Raw genomic sequence first — 17,308 nt, 5'->3', positions numbered from 1 at the left:
GTCAAAGAACCGGTCATGGGAGTGAGGCATATGTCACACGTAGACAGAAACACAAATACATTTTCACAAAATGCTCTATTGAGTGGGAAGTACTGTGTGATATTTTGTACATTACCAGTTGCTGCTATGTGAGTCTGATCCTGTGTTCTCCTCAGGGAGGGCAGGGAGCACCTGGAGGGCCAGGGCAGTATTCAGGACAAGATCACTGTGTGTGCCACTGATGACTCATACCAGATGACCCGGGAGCGCATGTCTCAGGTTGAGAAGGACATCATGAGCAGGTCGGCCATCGAGATCAAACCAGGCACCACACATGGTAAGTCTGCAGTCACAGGCTGCCTTTACCTATGCTGCCTGAGTTGGGTCCAAACCAGCTTCATACTGAGCCCTTTGCTGCCTGGGGATCAAGGGAAAAATAATGGAGGTGTTTAATGTTCTCGGAAAGCTTCTAATCCATCGCCTTCTAGCATCTTGTCCTGCTGATAATTGCCATATGGTGTGGAAGTTTTCACATAATTGATCAAAGTACTGGGTTGCAATTATTCATGCGAGAGGGAAGGCCTCTTTTTCTTCTTCTTTTCCCTTCATTTTGACCAGATTGCTTAGGCACGCTGCCAACCTGCCTACCAGCTCCATTCATGTGATTGAGTTTGCCAGAAGTATGCACTAACTAGTCTCATGCTGAGTGGATGAAGTTTTGCCTGAGTTTAATTACAGTGGCTGCGACTCAATTAGTTTTCATCTATTGAAAAACTGAATCATGTATGCAGATTCTTTGAAGCAAAGGCCATAATTCATCATAAGAACTTAAGAACTAATGAAGATGCAAATTAAAACGATGTTTATTTGCGCCACAAAGTAAATAAATAATTGTGGGAGCATACCAGTGCTGTACATGTCTTTACACAGCATCTGAACCAGTGGGACCGTTGGAATGTGCATTAGTTATATTTCATCCAGGAGGAGGGTGTAAACACAGGCATACCTCTGTGTCTTCTGATGGGTTATGTCTTGTTGTCTGAAGGGACATGTTACAGATGCTGTGTATTATAACCTGGACACACATAAAAAAAATTGCTGCGTTTATGACGTTATACTAGTGGATTTAAGCCACATGGAGCTCATCTTTGCACACACTGACAGTTTTACACATATTGCCTAAAACATAATTACAACATAACATTAATGGTAATTACTGCACAAGCCATTTTCTACAGCTGTTGAAGCAAGCAGCACAAATTACCTCCCATGCTCTGCTGCTGAAAATGGGCCTCTTGAGTGTTCTTGCACAACCCTGTTAAATGTAGCTGGCATGTTTGCTGTGTAATATCTCTGCTGAATGAGTACAAAACAAAGAGCTATTTCTTATCCAAATACATCATTTTACATTAAAGTTTATCAAGTAAAAATGTAGAAGTCCACTTGCAGTCTTAGCCTGGGAATATTGACATTGGTTCTCATGTTTCATCAGGTGTAAGGCACACAACTGGGCTCACTTTCCCACAGCATGGACGGGACCGTAAGGTGCCCATATACTTGATATCAAAGGGAACTTAAATGAAAGGGTCATAAACTATACGTCATATGCGCTACGCAGCACACAAACTGACATGTTTCTAAATACATGTTCAGTAGTGATAAAAGTATTGGCAAGCTATATCTGGAAACTCATTGGCAGCCCCATCTCCCACCACCTGTATGCTATGATTACAACTTGTTGAGGTCGGTTCTGTTTTGGTTGGATTCAGATTTTTTTTTTTTATCATGGTTTCGATTTGTATTATGTAATAATGACATTACATTGATTTTAGATATATTTTTATTTATTTTTTTGTTACTTTTACCACTTTTTTTTCCTTCACAATTTTGTGGTATCCATTTGGTAGTTAGTCTTGTCTCCTCGCTGCAACTCCCGTACGGACTCGGGAGAGGTGAATGTCGAGAGCCATGCGTCCTCCAAAACACAACCCAACCAAGCTGTACTGCTTCATGACACAATGCCCACTTAACCCGGAAGCCAGCTGCACCAATGTGTCGGAGGAAACACCGTACAGCACTGCGCCCGGCCCGCCACGCCAGAGGAGTCACTAGTGCGCGATGGCACAAGGACATCCCTGCCGGCCTAACCCGTACGATGCTGGGCCAATTGTGCGCCGCCCCATGGGTCTCCCGGCTGCGACAGAGCCTGGACTCGAACACAGAATGTCTTTTAATAGAAATTCCAAAGCCAAAAGTTGTAAATATTAAATTGCCAAAACATTGAAAATATTCCATTGTCTCTGTCAAGTCCAAATTTGGTAGACATCAGTAGAAAATAGAAAATTGCTAAGAAATAATAAAATATTGCAGTTTTGTATGTAACTTTTAAATATTATTTTGTACTTTTAAGACATTATTTTGAATTCCTTAATGTCATCGTCTCATCTCTGCTCAGGGAGTAGCTGCTGGCCAGCCAGACCATCTAACATTATCTCTGTGGTCCCCGTTCTGTCTTTAGTCATCCTATTTAGCTAGGCTAGCCTGCCTAAGTATGCTACAGAGCTGTCTGACAACAAATTGAGACCTACACTATATATGCGAAAGTATGTGGACACCCCTTCAAATTAGTATATTTAGCTATTTCAGCCACACCTGTTGCTGACAGGTGTATAAAATCGAGCACACAGCCATGCAATCTCCATAGGGAAACATTGGCAGTAGAATGGCCCATACTGAAGAGCTTTGAACGTGGTGCCGTCATGGGATGCCACCATTCCAACAAGTCAGTTCGTCAAATTTCTGCCCTGCTAGAGCTGCCCCGGTCAACTGTAAGTGCTGTTATTCTGAAGTGGAAACATGTAGGAACAACAACTGCTCAGCCGCGAAGTGGTAGGCCACTGAAGCTCACAGAACGGGACCACTGAGTGTTGAAGCACGTAGAGCGTAAAAGTTGTCTGTCCTCTGTTGCAACACTCGCTACCGAGTTCCAAACTGGTTCTGGAAGCAACGTCAGGACAATAACTGTCAATCGGGAGCTTCATGAAATGGGTTTTCAAGTCCAAACAACCGCACACAAGCCTAAGATCACCATGCGCGATGCCAAGCGTCGGCTGGAGTGGTATAAAGCTCGCCGTCATTAGACTCTGGAGCAGTGGAAGCGCGTTCTCTGGAGTGATGAATCACGCTTCACCATCTGGCAGTACAACGGACGAATCTGGGTTTGGCGGATGCCAGGAGAACGCTACCTGCTGAATGCATAGTGCCAATTGTAAATATTGGTGGAGAAGGAATAATGGTATTGGGCTGTTTTTCATGGTTCAGGCTAGGCCCCTGAAAGGAAATCTTAATGCTACAGCATACAATGACATTCTAGACGATTCTGTGGCAACAGTATGGGGAAAGCCCTTTCCTGTTTCAGCATGACAATGCCATTGTCCACAATGTGAGGTCCATACAGAAATGGTTTGTTGAGATTGGTGTGGAAGAACTTGACTTGCCTTCACAGAGCCCTGACCTCAACCCCATCGAACACCTTTGGGATGAATTGGAACGCTGACTGCGAGCCAGACCTAATCGCCCAACATCAGTGCTTGACCTCACTGATGCTCTTGTGGCTGAATGAATGTAAGTCCCCGCAGGAATGTCCCAACATCTAATGGAAAGCCTTCCCAGACGAGTGGAGGCTGTTATAGAAGCAAAGGGGGGACCAACTCCATACTAATGCCCATGATTTTGGAATGAGATGTTTGACGAGCAGGTGTCCACATACTTTTTGTCATGCAGTGTATGTCTCTTACAAATGTGCCCTGTATATACAGCATAAATATACACATACCCAAACTATATCAGGCATGGTAATTAACTGAAAAACAGTTAAGTTTGGTCATGCAGTGTATTTGTGTAGGAATGTATATATTTTTTGGTGTTTCCCATGTCAATTAACTTAGTTGTTTAATTAATAACCGAAACCCCCCCCAAAATGTCTGTTAATCGCTCAGCACTAGCTAGTATTGAGGTTAAGAAAGGTTAGGCTTGGTTAGTCCAGTTATGGTTGGGTCTGGTTAGACTCATTTATCTGGTAAGGAGAACATCAGGTAGCAGTAGGACATGCCAATACACCCAAGGAGTGAGGAATACCACAAACTGTGTGCTGTCTTTCAGATGAGATGATAAGCCAAGATCATAATTCTCTGTGATCACTAAAGATCCTATGGCACTTAATGCTAGAGTAGAACTTAACCCCGCCCTCCTGGCTAAACTCCAACCTGTGAACCATGGAGAACTCATCCTAAGCCTGTTATATGCTCACTAACTCCTCACTTCTCTGCTTGGTCTGGTGTCAGTCTGACGTACATTACATATTGTTGTAATGCATTACACCTTGGTGACAGGTTGGATGAGGAACACCCAATAATCTCAAACTGAGTTATGATGGTCTTCGGTGTAACTATACATGTTGGATGAATGCTACTGTTGTGGTTTCAATGTGATAAACATTGGTGTATCAAAACATGACTATCTAGTTTAGGGTTGTCATGATACCAGTATCGCAATACTACAATACCTGATTTTCCATGGCAAACAGGAGAACACAAAGCAAACGTAACTCTTTGGTCCTTTAAAAAAGCTAGCATGGAAAATAAATGTGATTCTGGGTGACAATATAAGGCAGCTTGTTTCCAACAATAGGACTCAGGAAATTTAGTCCGCTTCATGTTTTGTTTCCTTGCAACGATACCTTTTGAGTATCGCGATACTGGTATCGTGACAACCCTAATCTATTTTATTTACTGTTTTTGATTTTGTACGCCATGATGTTGAACAAATGTTTTTTTACAAACAAGGAAAACAACCCATATCATATTTCTGAAAAGCAACTTATGTTTCAGTCAAGCATGTGCAGTTCTGCTGGTTTTATGTAAAGGCTATACAGAAGACAGAATAGCGTTTTACAAACTTTCCCATAACCAACTACATGACAAGCAGATTTAATTTATTGTTAGCGTCTAGTCGCTGCTTGTTTAAAATGAGGCAATACAGGCTATTTCTCTACACGACAGGAAGATATTGGACTGTAAAATGTATGCGTCTTGAACCAGGGTAGCTGTTACGACAAGCACTCGAAACTACATTGCATTTGGCAAAAGCAGAGATTTACCCTCGGATTTACCCTCAGGCCCAGAGTTGATTAAAAAAAAATAGTTTGTTGCTGGGGTTCATATTATATGTTGATGATATTGTCATTTTTCACATTAAGAAAATGTAATGAATTGTATGTATAATGTTTGATGCATATGAATAGAGACATTTTGGTGAGTTGTTATTCAATATCTTTAACATTATTACATTCCAGTTGTGCAACAGCTATGGCCTTTTTAGAAATGTGAAATTGAGTGCATGGAGCCAAATAATTTACATACTCCGTAAAATACTATTTAGATTGTCATATCTAAACCTACTCTAGCTCCCGGGTGGCACAGCGGTTTAAGGCGCTGCATCTCAGTGCTAGAGGCATCGCTACACACCCTGGTTCGATTCCAGGCACAACAGGCCGTGATTGGGAGTCCTATAGAGCAGCCCACAATTGGCCCAGCGTCCTTTGAGTTTGGCCGGGGTAGGCCGTCATTGTAAATAATAATTTATTCTTAACTGACTTGCCAAGTTAAATAAAATATAATAGATCAACTCTTTCACGTACAATACTTTACGTAATGCAGTAGATGCATGATACCAGAACCACGCTGCTCCCACGTAGAGGCTGTGCTTTTCATCCTATAGCAACCTTGAAAGCAGATCTTAAACGTTTAATGAGATTAGGTTGGGAGATACATGTACATACAGTAAAAGTACCACCATGTCCTGCTGGCTTGGAGCCAGGTTAATTAGTGCTGCAACAGGAAAAATGGTCTCTGTGTGAGTGAGCAAGGTGCTTTAGTTTCCATGCTCCTCTGTTTGCACAGTAACTGGCTAACCTTACTGTCAACCCTTTCACTGCACTCCGAGCCTAGTGCTGCGTACCAACACTTAACGCTTCGATCACACCGACAGCGTCATTGCGGTTTGGTACACCAGAATTGCATTCATTTCCAATGAAAGGATGCGTTTGTCTTGGAGCAGTGTGTTGCAGTGCGTTCGGTGTGGTGCATGCATTGGATTTATCGAACGTACGCGTCAAACCTGTATGTGTAGACGGCTTGACAGAAACGGTAGCAGAAGGTGAATGTTGAACTTTTGTTGCATACATATCCAGATGATGCTGTGTACTATTTTGCGCAAGGATGCTGTTGGTGTGATCAAAGGGTTAGTGTGTATGTGTACAGGAGGCTTTCATGAGATCTGGCTAAATATTTTAAGACGCTATTTCCTACTAGGGACACAAGGTGCCATTCCTGTGTGCAGTATAAGAAGGTAGCTTTTATGACAAAGATAGTTTGTAAGTGACTAAATATTTTTCTCGTCAAATGGCGCCTCTGTGCATCTCCTTTTCTCTGTCAGGTAAATGTGTGAAGATCCAGAGGAAGCAGGGCCTGTCGTCAGGCATGGACAGCAGCAGCAACAAGCACTCCCCTAACAACAAGAAGAGCGGGGCCCCCAGCCCAGTAGCCCTCAGGCCCCTGAGAGACCGCATCATCCACGTCCTGGCCTTAAAGCCCTACAGGAAGCCTGAGCTGCTGTTGTGGCTGGAGAGGGAGAGGGCCACTCCCAAGGACAAGACTGACCTGGGAGCAGTACTGGATGAGGTGAGACCTGTAGAACGCAACACGGCACAACACTAAAACTGTACTCAGATACTAGGCTGCAGATAAATGTACATGGTAGGTGCTGGTTTCACTAAGTGGAGATATAACTCAATAATGCACAACTTTTGCATATTGTATTCCAATTGTAATGCATTTGAAATGAATAAACAATCTATTTTGTAAATGAAACATTTGAAACATCACAGCAACTTTCATGTTGAAAGAAAGGACAGGGTCTTTAAAAGTGCCTCTGAGATTCAGCTGCATCTATAAGCAATTCTAAATCCCTCCAGGGATTCCAAATGGAAACACTGTAGAGTAGCCGCTCTGTCTCCCTCGCCCGCTCTCTACAGCCACTCAGAATCTAATGCTAATGGCTCCTTTTACAACCAAATGTTGAGCAGCTAAGTGATCTCAGTTGGTATATTTGAGGCGTACTTCCTGTTCTGGGTATGTTTGGGAGTCCCAGTGCAGTCATACAAGGAGCGACTGTGTCGCTGCTGCTACTGCCTCTACTGGTAGCTGTAATTAGAGCTGTGCTTTAATTATGTCTGGAGGAGAAGACGGTGTTTCCACCGGGGAGGGTGGGGTGTTTCCAGGCAGGCCAGTACTACTCTGACAAATGGTTGTCTGTCACAAATGCTCTCTGGGTAGACTAGATTTGGTACTGTATTTGTGACTAACTTGGCACAATGCTAGTGTAATTGCTGTGTTTGCTATCAATTACTTTAATGGTGAACAATGTATAATTATTCTGACAGCCTGCCAGTTGAGCCTTTCTTTTAACCGGGGTCAAAAGTCTATTTAATGCTACAGGGACAGAGGGTTCAAATGTGTTTGTCATTGATTTGCAGGTTGCTAAACTGAACCACAAAGATCACAGCTTTACTCTGAAGGATGAGTTCTACAGGCTTGTCCAAAAGGATTGGCCCGGTTACCTGGAGGAAGAGAAGCCGCTCATCCATAGGCTCCTGGCCAGGTGGGTGTGGCTTGTACTTCTACTCACCTGTCTTCTCTACCATCATACTCTCCTTCACATTTTCACCACTGAATATTTAAATATTTACCTGTGTCATCATGTTGGTGTCATGGCGGAGAGTCCCCTAGTCTGTAGTTTATCTTCATTTAACCTTTTAAGCGTCAGTAATTGGATGATTACCTCTCCTCAGTAGCGGGATGCTCTGATGCTTTTTGACAACGTGCTGGCGTTGAGACTGCAGGCCTACTGGATTACTGTGGCAGGCCGCTGTGATCATGGTGAAAGGAGAGACTCTAAATGACTATTTCTCTGCACAGATGAATTTCTTAATGGGCACATCAAAGCGGGGAGAGAAATATTCTCTGCTTGGTGTTGTCAAATAGCATTAATGTAGAGGAAGGTAGCATGGCTGAGCTGTTCAGAATGAGAGTGGACGTCATCCCACGTTAAGTACGTGTCCTATCCTGCCACTGGTCAGTTAAGGGGTGGGTTTCATAAGCTTGTTGGATGGACCTCCTGCCTGCTTATTGTTCCATTCTGTTTACACTACTCAGATGTTCTAAAGAGAGCTCTGAATGGAAGTGGACATGTTGTTTTGCTGCATGTACAGGGCAAGGTAGCTGTTGATGTGGCTCATCAGTGTATGACCGTCTTTTTTTAAAACCAATTGTTTTTGATATCAGAGCCTTTACTTATAGTTTATCCCAGAAAGCAACCATATTGCTGGAAGCCTAGTCTGTCAGAGGGTCTCATGTCTGGAATGTCCTGAAAGCCAGTGGTGCTTCCAGGAGATTCCATTGATCATGTAGTTGAAAAGGTCATGTGGCTGCTGAGGGAGGTATGATGGACCTCTGATTTCAGTGAGGTTTCTGTGAGGAAGGAGCTGGAGGAAGCAGATTGCCAGTGGAGAGAGGAGTGTTTGGCCTAACAGAGCCTGCATCTGGCACCATTGTTCTCCTCACTGAAGTGACTGGACACCGCTCTGTCTTAGTGCTTGCCTCTTGCAGATGTAATCTGTGTTCTGTAACCTAGAAACACTACATACAGCCTAACACTTTGAAACATGCTGAAAAACATGTCAGTTTCACCCTGAGGTCAAGTGTAGATAATGGGAGTGTAACATCTGTCTGACAATGTGGTCTATTTGTTCTAATGCAATATTCATGTGAACAGCTGCATCAAGGTGGACTTTGCAGTAACCAACCGGTTTGACCTGTTTTGTGTTCTGTTTTCCTCTGTTAACATGGCCCCACCTCTCTCACTTCTCTGTAAACCATGCAATTGCAATTGGAGTTTGAACCATTATTTACTTAAGTGATAATGCCAGATGCCCGTGTTTTGAGGATATATTGGCACGGCTGTTAGGCCCGAGAAAAAGTTGAGGTCCGGAAAACCGTGCCAATATATCCTCCAAACACCGGCTTCGAGGGCATTATCACTTTTATACAACCGGTTACCAACATTTTAAAATAATGATTTACATATTGTCATAAAACATGTTTTAATTTATTCATACTAATTCATTCTTCCACAAGAAATAGTCCCAACACACATGTAGGGTTGCTACCCAAGCGGCGTTCTATCGGTTCAGTTGCCAGACTCATTCAGTCTTTATGTTCTGTATCTATGAACGCGACCCAGTCGTTCCTTCTAAATGTTCCACTGCCATCCTGGCTGGCAACATTCTTATCCCTTGCTTGCTAGCGAGCCAACTACGACTAATTTACAGCCACGTCAAACACTAGTTCAGCCAGAATAACAACGAAGTAGCGGCATTTGCGTTTGTTTAAGCTGTTTTCTAGTGACATTATGGATGTACTCAAATAAAAGAGGTAATGATGTGCAACTTCGCCTGCCGTAGAAAATGTGCTCATCAGCACACTGTTGTTCAGAGGAGCTAGCTAACACAATCACTTCAAACTGGACAGAAGGCAAACTAGCCGCACTTTGTTTCATTTTTCATGTTTTCTATTGATCATTTGTATGGATATATACAAAGAGCAATGCTGATGTCGACTGGATGAGAACAGCTGCCTGCCTGTGTCTCGTCCCGACTCCCGACACGTTCAACAGTACTATGGGACAGCTGAAGATCGAATTTGAATATTGAAACAATGTTGCAAATGTCAGAGAGACAGACAGCAAGGTTTATACAAATATCCACTGTTGAAAACTAAATGTTAGTCTAAAAGAAATGTGATCATGTCTAGATGCTTTTTTTTTTATAGTGGAGATAAAGTTTATAACTTCCCTGCCTGGGCTGATGAGACAGTGGATTGCGCAGATGGAACAGAGTAAATGGGTCTTTTTAAAGTCATAGACTTAGCCGGTGGTAACTTGTGGAATTGACACCGGCTAAAATGCGGGTTTAACCAGTCTGCATTCCCATAACTTGTGGAATTGACACCGGCTAAAATGCGGGTTTAACCAGTCTGCATTCCGGATTAGACCTACGCGCTGTATAAAAACGAATACATCTGTCAACTCAAGCTTAACTCATTTTATCTGCCCTAACATAAACGGAATAGCAAAGTAAAAATGTCTTCCCCTTCTAATGTTGCAGGAAACTGCAGCCACTGAGCAGCAGTAGCCAGTTGAAGAGTTTCCAGTCAAACCATTCATTCCACAAAACCCCTGCGGATTCTCCGTCACAACTCAGCCCGGTCAAGACTCCCTCTGTGGTAAATACTCCCCTACCTAACTCTAAAAGAATTTCTACATCCTGCCCTTACTCTTTGTTTTTCTTAAACTTGACATTGATTAGAAATAAGAGAATGCACAGATTAATTTCAAGGGTTAAATAATTTATGTTTGGATAGTGCTATGCCTTTTGACTTGGGCCTACTGCAGAATAAGCTTGAGTAAAGGAGGAATGAGAGGAACGTTTCTTGGTTTGGTAGCATCTGCTTTTTATTCATTGGAGTGCTGGAGGCAGTTCAGTCACTGACATTTTCAGGAGCCAGTTAGGATGTTTTAATGTAGCGGAGCCATTCCTTTCAAATGTAGGGTAAGTTGGTCTTCGCTAAGTAGTATTACAGGTAAATCCTCTTCTTTACCCTTCTCATAGAAACGCCCCGTGCCCTCCGACCTATCCGATTATCAGACCCCCAAGAAGCAAAGACTATTAGACCACAGTTTATCCCTGCAGTCCCCTTCCAATGGACAGCTTGGTCCCTTTGGAGTCCGTAGCTCATCTGGTCCAGGCAACACCAGTGTACAGACCAAAACAGAGTTTGAGAGCACCAACAATCACGTCCAGGGAAGCCCTAATGGTCTCTACACACGGCATAAACTGGGTTGCTCCTCCAGTATTCCCAAGCTGGAGAGGACAGAGCCAGGCCTAGCAGTACCAAGCCCCAAGCCCCCACAGACTGAGCCTTCCATCTGCACTGACCAGCAGCTAGCCAACGGCCAGCACAAAAAGAAGAAGTCCAAGAAGCACAAAGACAAGGACAGGGAGCGCTTAAAACAGGACTGGATAGAGAACAGTCCCGACCTGAAACAGAACCAGGAAAACATCACTGGTAAGACAATCACAATCTCATTCCCTATGTAATTTTCAACTACATTCTATCATTTTGAGGCCTTGTTGACTGGAATGATAGCAGAAACAGAACATGTTGATAATGATACAGTAATGACATCAAAGGATATATTTACAGCACCACTGGTCTATGACCACATTGAAATCAGAGAAGTTCAATAATTTACAAGAACCATCTAATCAGTGTATTTGAGCCAACAAGATTACAGGAAAGACTGCCCAGTATTTGTATACATACAAATAAACACTCCATATACATAAACACTGTCATTAAAACTTTCCATTTGCAAAATAGTCAAAATCCAGTCAAAATGTCTGTTTTCCTAACCCATATTTGTTACAGTAGTAAAAAAAAAAACGACATGCTCTGGAAAAGTATTTTGAAACATCAAAGGGATCGGTCCTCAATAGCATAGGTGACTTATCTAGATATACGGCTCATAGTGAATTGCTGTAGGTTTTAAACAGAGTGACAACAAATCAATGATCTGAAGAGAATTTCCAGTGGAAAGGGTGCTGTGTATGTAGCTTCCGCTAGCAACCCCCATCCCTTTCCCTGGCTAGTGTGTAGATGATTCTGTGGAACAGCTGGGTGACCCACGGTTCATCGAGTCAGCAGGCTGCTCTGACTCCCAATCTGGGGAGCTTCTGGCGTCACCGCCTGCCTTGTAGCAGGTCTCTTATCCGTAGTAGTGATAAACTCCATCAGCCTTGGTATGATATGAGTTTTATCACGTTTGCATTGGCAGATTACATGAACCTTTTTTTTTCTCTGCTTGTTTTTATCTCCAGACAATGAGGGGGCTAAAACACCTGTCACTCGTACATCACCGGAGGAGCTGCCCGACTATTTAATGTAAGTTTAAACACACTGCTTCATTCACAAGTTCTCCAGAATTGCCCTGGGTTGCTGAGTTGTACTTCTAGGTTGAAGTTATGTGAAACCCATTCATGCTGTAAACATGGTACAAGTGAAACCAGTATGTGGTCTCAGGTTCTGTTTCTGCCATCTGTTGCTTCAATGTTTTTCTTTAATGGTATGACTACTTTAGTCACTTTTGTTGTGAAAGGAAAGCTATTTGTTCCAAAAGGTCTGGATTCGGCTTGAAAACATTCACATAAATAGTGGAACATTTTTAAGTTTTAAATGGTCTATCAAATGTGCAGTGATAACACAGCTTCACTGAGAATGACTTAAAAAGATGAGGCGCAAGCGCGTACCAATAGGACGCATGAGGTGTGAGTAGCAAATGTTATATGTAGAAACCAGACAATGTTTAAATCAAGCCTCTAAAATCGATAAATCAACATATCCCCAAGCAAGTGGGTGAGTGTGAGCGATCAGTTATGTACAACAGCGAACCAATCAGTTGGTAAAGTGGCGTGGTGACACGAGTCCAACAAGCCATGGCTTCCCCCGGAGGAAAAGACAAGGAGCAACTTGGAGATGCAAATGTGTGTAATGAACAGTTAAAGGTTATCTAGGAAAACATGGCTAAAATGCTCTCCATGCACAACAAAACAAACTGCTACAATATGTTATTACAAAATGAGATTTGCTAAAAAAGAAAATAGATGCTATCGTGTCAGTCACACACAAACAAGGCGTGCACATGAACGATCAAGACGACAAAATAAGCCTTTTGGAAACCAAGTTGCAAAATTTAGAAGATGAATTGGACGAAAGAACATGAGTGTTTTGTCCTTGTCCTTGATGTGAATCTATCACCAGAAGATAGAAGAACGCTAAATACCCAATCATTGTAATCTACAACCTGTCTGCTAGGATGAGAGAGACAAAGGAATACATTTCGATCAGACACTGGAGAAAAAGGGGATCAAGTCTCAGCTCTGCTTCCCGGCAGTGCTGTGGGTATCGAAGGGAACGCAAAGGATGGAATTCATAAGCGCCGGTGAATCCCGAGTCAAGCTACAAGAAACCTTCCCAGTTGAAAAACGATGAGCGCACTAGGCTACATACAGTGATGCCTAACACCAGCTTATCTTAAGTTGAGACAATATCCTTTCCTCCTCCCCCAATACAACCTATACTTTCTCCAAGTAATTGTTTTCCTCTATGAAGTAAATACAGAAGTAGCCAATGCCAATGGGCTACATGGACACTGAAAAGACAAGTCAAAAGGGGAAGTGTGGGTGTGGGAAAAGTGAAGGATGGTGAATAGGTGTGTCTGGGAAAAGTGAGGGATGGTGAATAGGTATGGGAGAGAATGGGTGTGTGGATACATAGGATGGATGTTGGGCGGGAAACAATGAGAATGGATGAGTAAGTGGATGGGTGTAAGTGTGTCTGAGCGGTAGGAAGGGTGGGAAAAGTTGAGAGGTTGGTACAAGTTTGGCTTGGATGGGCAAGGGTGGGAGATAGGGAGGGACAACCTTAGCTTTTGTGGGAAAGGATGGGAGGTTGGGGCAAACTTGGGTGGGTAAGGATGGGAGGCTGGGACAAGCTTGCTTGGGTGGGGTAAAGGGGGTGAAAAACTGGGAGGGGGAGGTGGAGAGGAATGGGCTTGGGAGAGAGTCAGAAGGATTTAACTATATTACAATGTAATTAGATTTTTTTTTGTGACTTGCAAACCTGCTATAAAATAAGGGTTCTGGACAGATTAGGAGAGTATGTCGAGTCATTATTAGTCCTTGTTTGTGATTATAGCTAAGATTCAATGGTGGCTATTGGTGAGAGTGGAGAGAGGCTCAATCCGAGGGATTGGGACGAGGTGACTGGGAGGACATCAGACAGTTTTGTGTGGGGCCTCTACTCATCTCACTTCAGTCTCTTGGTGGACTCACTCTCTCCCCAAGTAGAGCCCCATCACCCACTATACTTTAATTGAATTTACAAGGCAATACAAACTGACCACAATACTTAAGTGGTAGTCTTTCTCCATTATATAATTTACATAATCCACAGGCTTTTGGTACATTAGGAAATGAGTTGGAGTTTAAAATCCCTAAAAATAACAACTTTGTTGTTTGTGTATTCTGTTAAATGTCTGCTCAGCCCACATGCCCACACAATCTACACTGCATTTGTAATGTATATAATGACTATGTATTCATATTATGACTCTCACATTCCATGGAATGCCCACCACCCTCATATGACATGTCTGCTAAAATGTTATATCTGGTTCGTCAATGACCGACAGAACAGACAAGGTTAACTTTGATTTTATACAAGTAAAGACCAACAAAATCCAACGGAATGTGCACAGGCTCCATTAAAAAAAATAAGAAAAAGCATATGGTTCTTGAACACTTAAAGAGATTGTCAGCAGATGTGGTTTTCCTGCAATAGTTTTTTTTTTTTTTTTCTATGTGAAATGTAATATTTAAAGAGGAGCTTGGTTGGAGAGGCCTATGCTGCCATCTACTGTAGCAATCAAATTCAATCACATTTATTTATAAAGCCCATTTTACATGAGCAGATGTCACAAAGTGCTTACCTTTTTTCTCCCCCATTTTTTTGTGATATCCAATTGGTAGTTAGTCTTGTCCCATCGCTGCAACTCTCGTACGGACACGGGAGAGGCGAAGGTCGTGAGACACGACGCCCGAAACATAACGCCGCCAAGCTGCACTGCTTCTTGACACACAGCTCACTTACCCCGGAAGCCAGTCCCACCAATGTGTCAGAGAAAACACTGTACAGCTGGTGACTGACGCCAGCGCACCGGCCCACCACAAGGAGTCGCTAGAGCTCGATGGTACAAGGACAGCCCAACTGGCCAAACCCTCCCCTAACCCGGACTGCGCTGGGCCAATTGTGCGCCGCCTCATGGGTCTCCCAGTCGTGGCCGGTTGCAACACAGCCCGGGATGGAACCCGGATCTGTAGTGATGCCTCAGTGTCTTAGACCACTGCGCCACTTGGGAGGCCCAGAAAATCACTATTAATATTTTTTTTTAAGCCCATTTAAAAATAAAACTTATTGGAAAGAAGAAAATTAAATGTCTGAACTTAAGCAGCGATATGATATTTTACTTTTGTAGAGAGCCAACAACTACAGGTTAAACTCAAATAAAGCATATTAATTAATGGCAAATAAGCTTGGTTAACATCTCGCAGCCCTCACAAAGTGAATACATGCCAAACCAGTTACAATTTTAAAAGATTAAAATACAAATGTGTTATTTAGAGTCAATGTGATTAATGACAATTTTAAAAGTGTCTATGAAAATCTATATAAATCAGAATTAAACAACTTTTGGACTGATCCTACAGCCGTAGACTCAACAACCCTGAAGCATTTATCAGTAGGCCAAAATAATCACTAAAAACAAAGATCAGACAAAATTATATATTAGACACTAATAAAGTATTTGCGTGGAGAAAAGCATCAGGAATGGACGACTTTCCCATAGAATTCTATTTAACATTTTGGGACAAAGTAACGGCCCTTTAAAAAAAATATTTATATATATATTTTTAATCTTTTATTTAACTAGGCAAGTCAGTTAAGAACATCCTTATTTTACACTGACGGCCTACACCGGCCAAACCCTCCCCTAACCCGGACGATGCTGGGCCAAATGTGCGCCACCCTATTTACACAAATGACAGCGCACGTCACTCAATTCAGTGCTTCCTAGTTCCATGTATCAAATAGTTTATTTCAGTTATATCAAAACCAGGAAAATCTGGAAAACCCCCTGCTGATTACAGACCCATACATTTTATAAATTGACAAAATAATAACAAAGCTCAAAAGCAGTACAATGGCAAAGGTATTATCAATCAAACAGGGTATATAAAAAATGTATGCAAATTAAAGAACAAGTTTCAGTTTAACACATACAATACGCAAAAAAACAAGATATAGATTGATCAATAATGGCTGTTGAGGCCAAAACGTCTTTCAACCATCTTGAATGGCCTTTCTATTCAAAACTTTGGTAACTTTCAAGCTGAAATAATACATTTCATGAAAATTTTATATAAATGTATTAAAGCAAAAATGTACACATAATACATTATCTAATGAAATGGCTTTAGAAAGGGGCACACGACAGGGATGTCCCCTCTCCCCCCTCCTGTTTCCACTGGCAATTGAACTGATTGCAGAAAGAATTTAACTGAACACAAAGGTAACAGGAATCAGTATTGGAAAACATGAATATAAACAAAACTTATTTGCAGATCTCCTGATATACCTGACCAATATTGAAAACTCAATGCCCCCCCACTTGCAAAAAAATATTTTGAGAATACTCTGAAATCTCAAGATATATAATTAACATGGAAAACCCCTGAAATAATGGCAACTAAAAAAAATTACTCATGATGTACAGTAATCCTTTAAGTGGACCACAAACTTAGGATACATAATAAGTAACAACAAATGTATAAAGATAACTTTATCTCATTACTCATCAATATGAAAACAGATCTAATTAAATGGAACAATCTTCCAGGTAGAATAAACCTCTTCAGAATGGCATGGCTCCCAACATTTGTATATTTATTCCCGGTAATAGCAATTACCCCACCGAAGACATTATTTAAAAAGTATACTCGGTCATAACAGACTTGATATAGGCAAATACAACTCATAAAACAAAAAGGAATGTTTTACATCTTTCTAAGTCTGAGGGTGTTTTTTACCTTCTAGACTTGGAATTGTATCAACTCGCCACCCAAGGTGTTTACTTGTGACCATATCATTAAAAGCACTAAAGAAGAGTAATGCATACATATTGAAAATGCACATGCTCATCTTTTCACGTGTCTATTTTCAAAAGCTAAAGCTAAGAACATTAAGAACTTCCTAGTTAAGTACACTATAACAATATGGAAGAAAATTAAACTTATTCTACAAGAGCCAATATCACTCCCTAAAAACCCAACCGTATGGAACAATTCTTGGATAGCTTTTCATAATTCACTGATTTTAAAATTGGTCCACATGGAAAACTAAAGGCATAGTAACCATAAATTACTTGGTAGGAAATACATAATTTCCATTACAGAATTAAGATGCAATTTTAGTCTGTCCAATGCAGATTATTAAATGCATGCAACTTAAAAGTTTCATATCACGAAATTTCGATT

The 17,308-nt window shown here is 41.8% G+C and overlaps 1 protein-coding gene across 1 annotated transcript in view; it reads left to right on the top strand.

Moving 5' to 3' along the window:
- Positions 1-17,308, top strand: part of LOC129867021 (RNA polymerase II elongation factor ELL2-like) — a 53,371-nt gene that overhangs the window by 27,665 nt on the left and 8,398 nt on the right. The window contains exons 4-9 of the mRNA XM_055940121.1: positions 156-316; positions 6,475-6,719; positions 7,574-7,698; positions 10,262-10,379; positions 10,766-11,222; positions 12,035-12,098. Coding sequence (XP_055796096.1) covers positions 156-316; positions 6,475-6,719; positions 7,574-7,698; positions 10,262-10,379; positions 10,766-11,222; positions 12,035-12,098 — 1,170 coding nt within the window. The remainder of the gene's footprint in view (positions 1-155; positions 317-6,474; positions 6,720-7,573; positions 7,699-10,261; positions 10,380-10,765; positions 11,223-12,034; positions 12,099-17,308) is intronic.

This window comes from Salvelinus fontinalis, chromosome 12, assembly GCF_029448725.1.
Source record: "Salvelinus fontinalis isolate EN_2023a chromosome 12, ASM2944872v1, whole genome shotgun sequence".
Classification (NCBI taxonomy): domain Eukaryota; kingdom Metazoa; phylum Chordata; class Actinopteri; order Salmoniformes; family Salmonidae; genus Salvelinus; species Salvelinus fontinalis.
The sequence above is the reverse complement of the archived record's forward strand: the minus strand, read 5'-3'. Positions and strand labels throughout refer to the sequence as shown.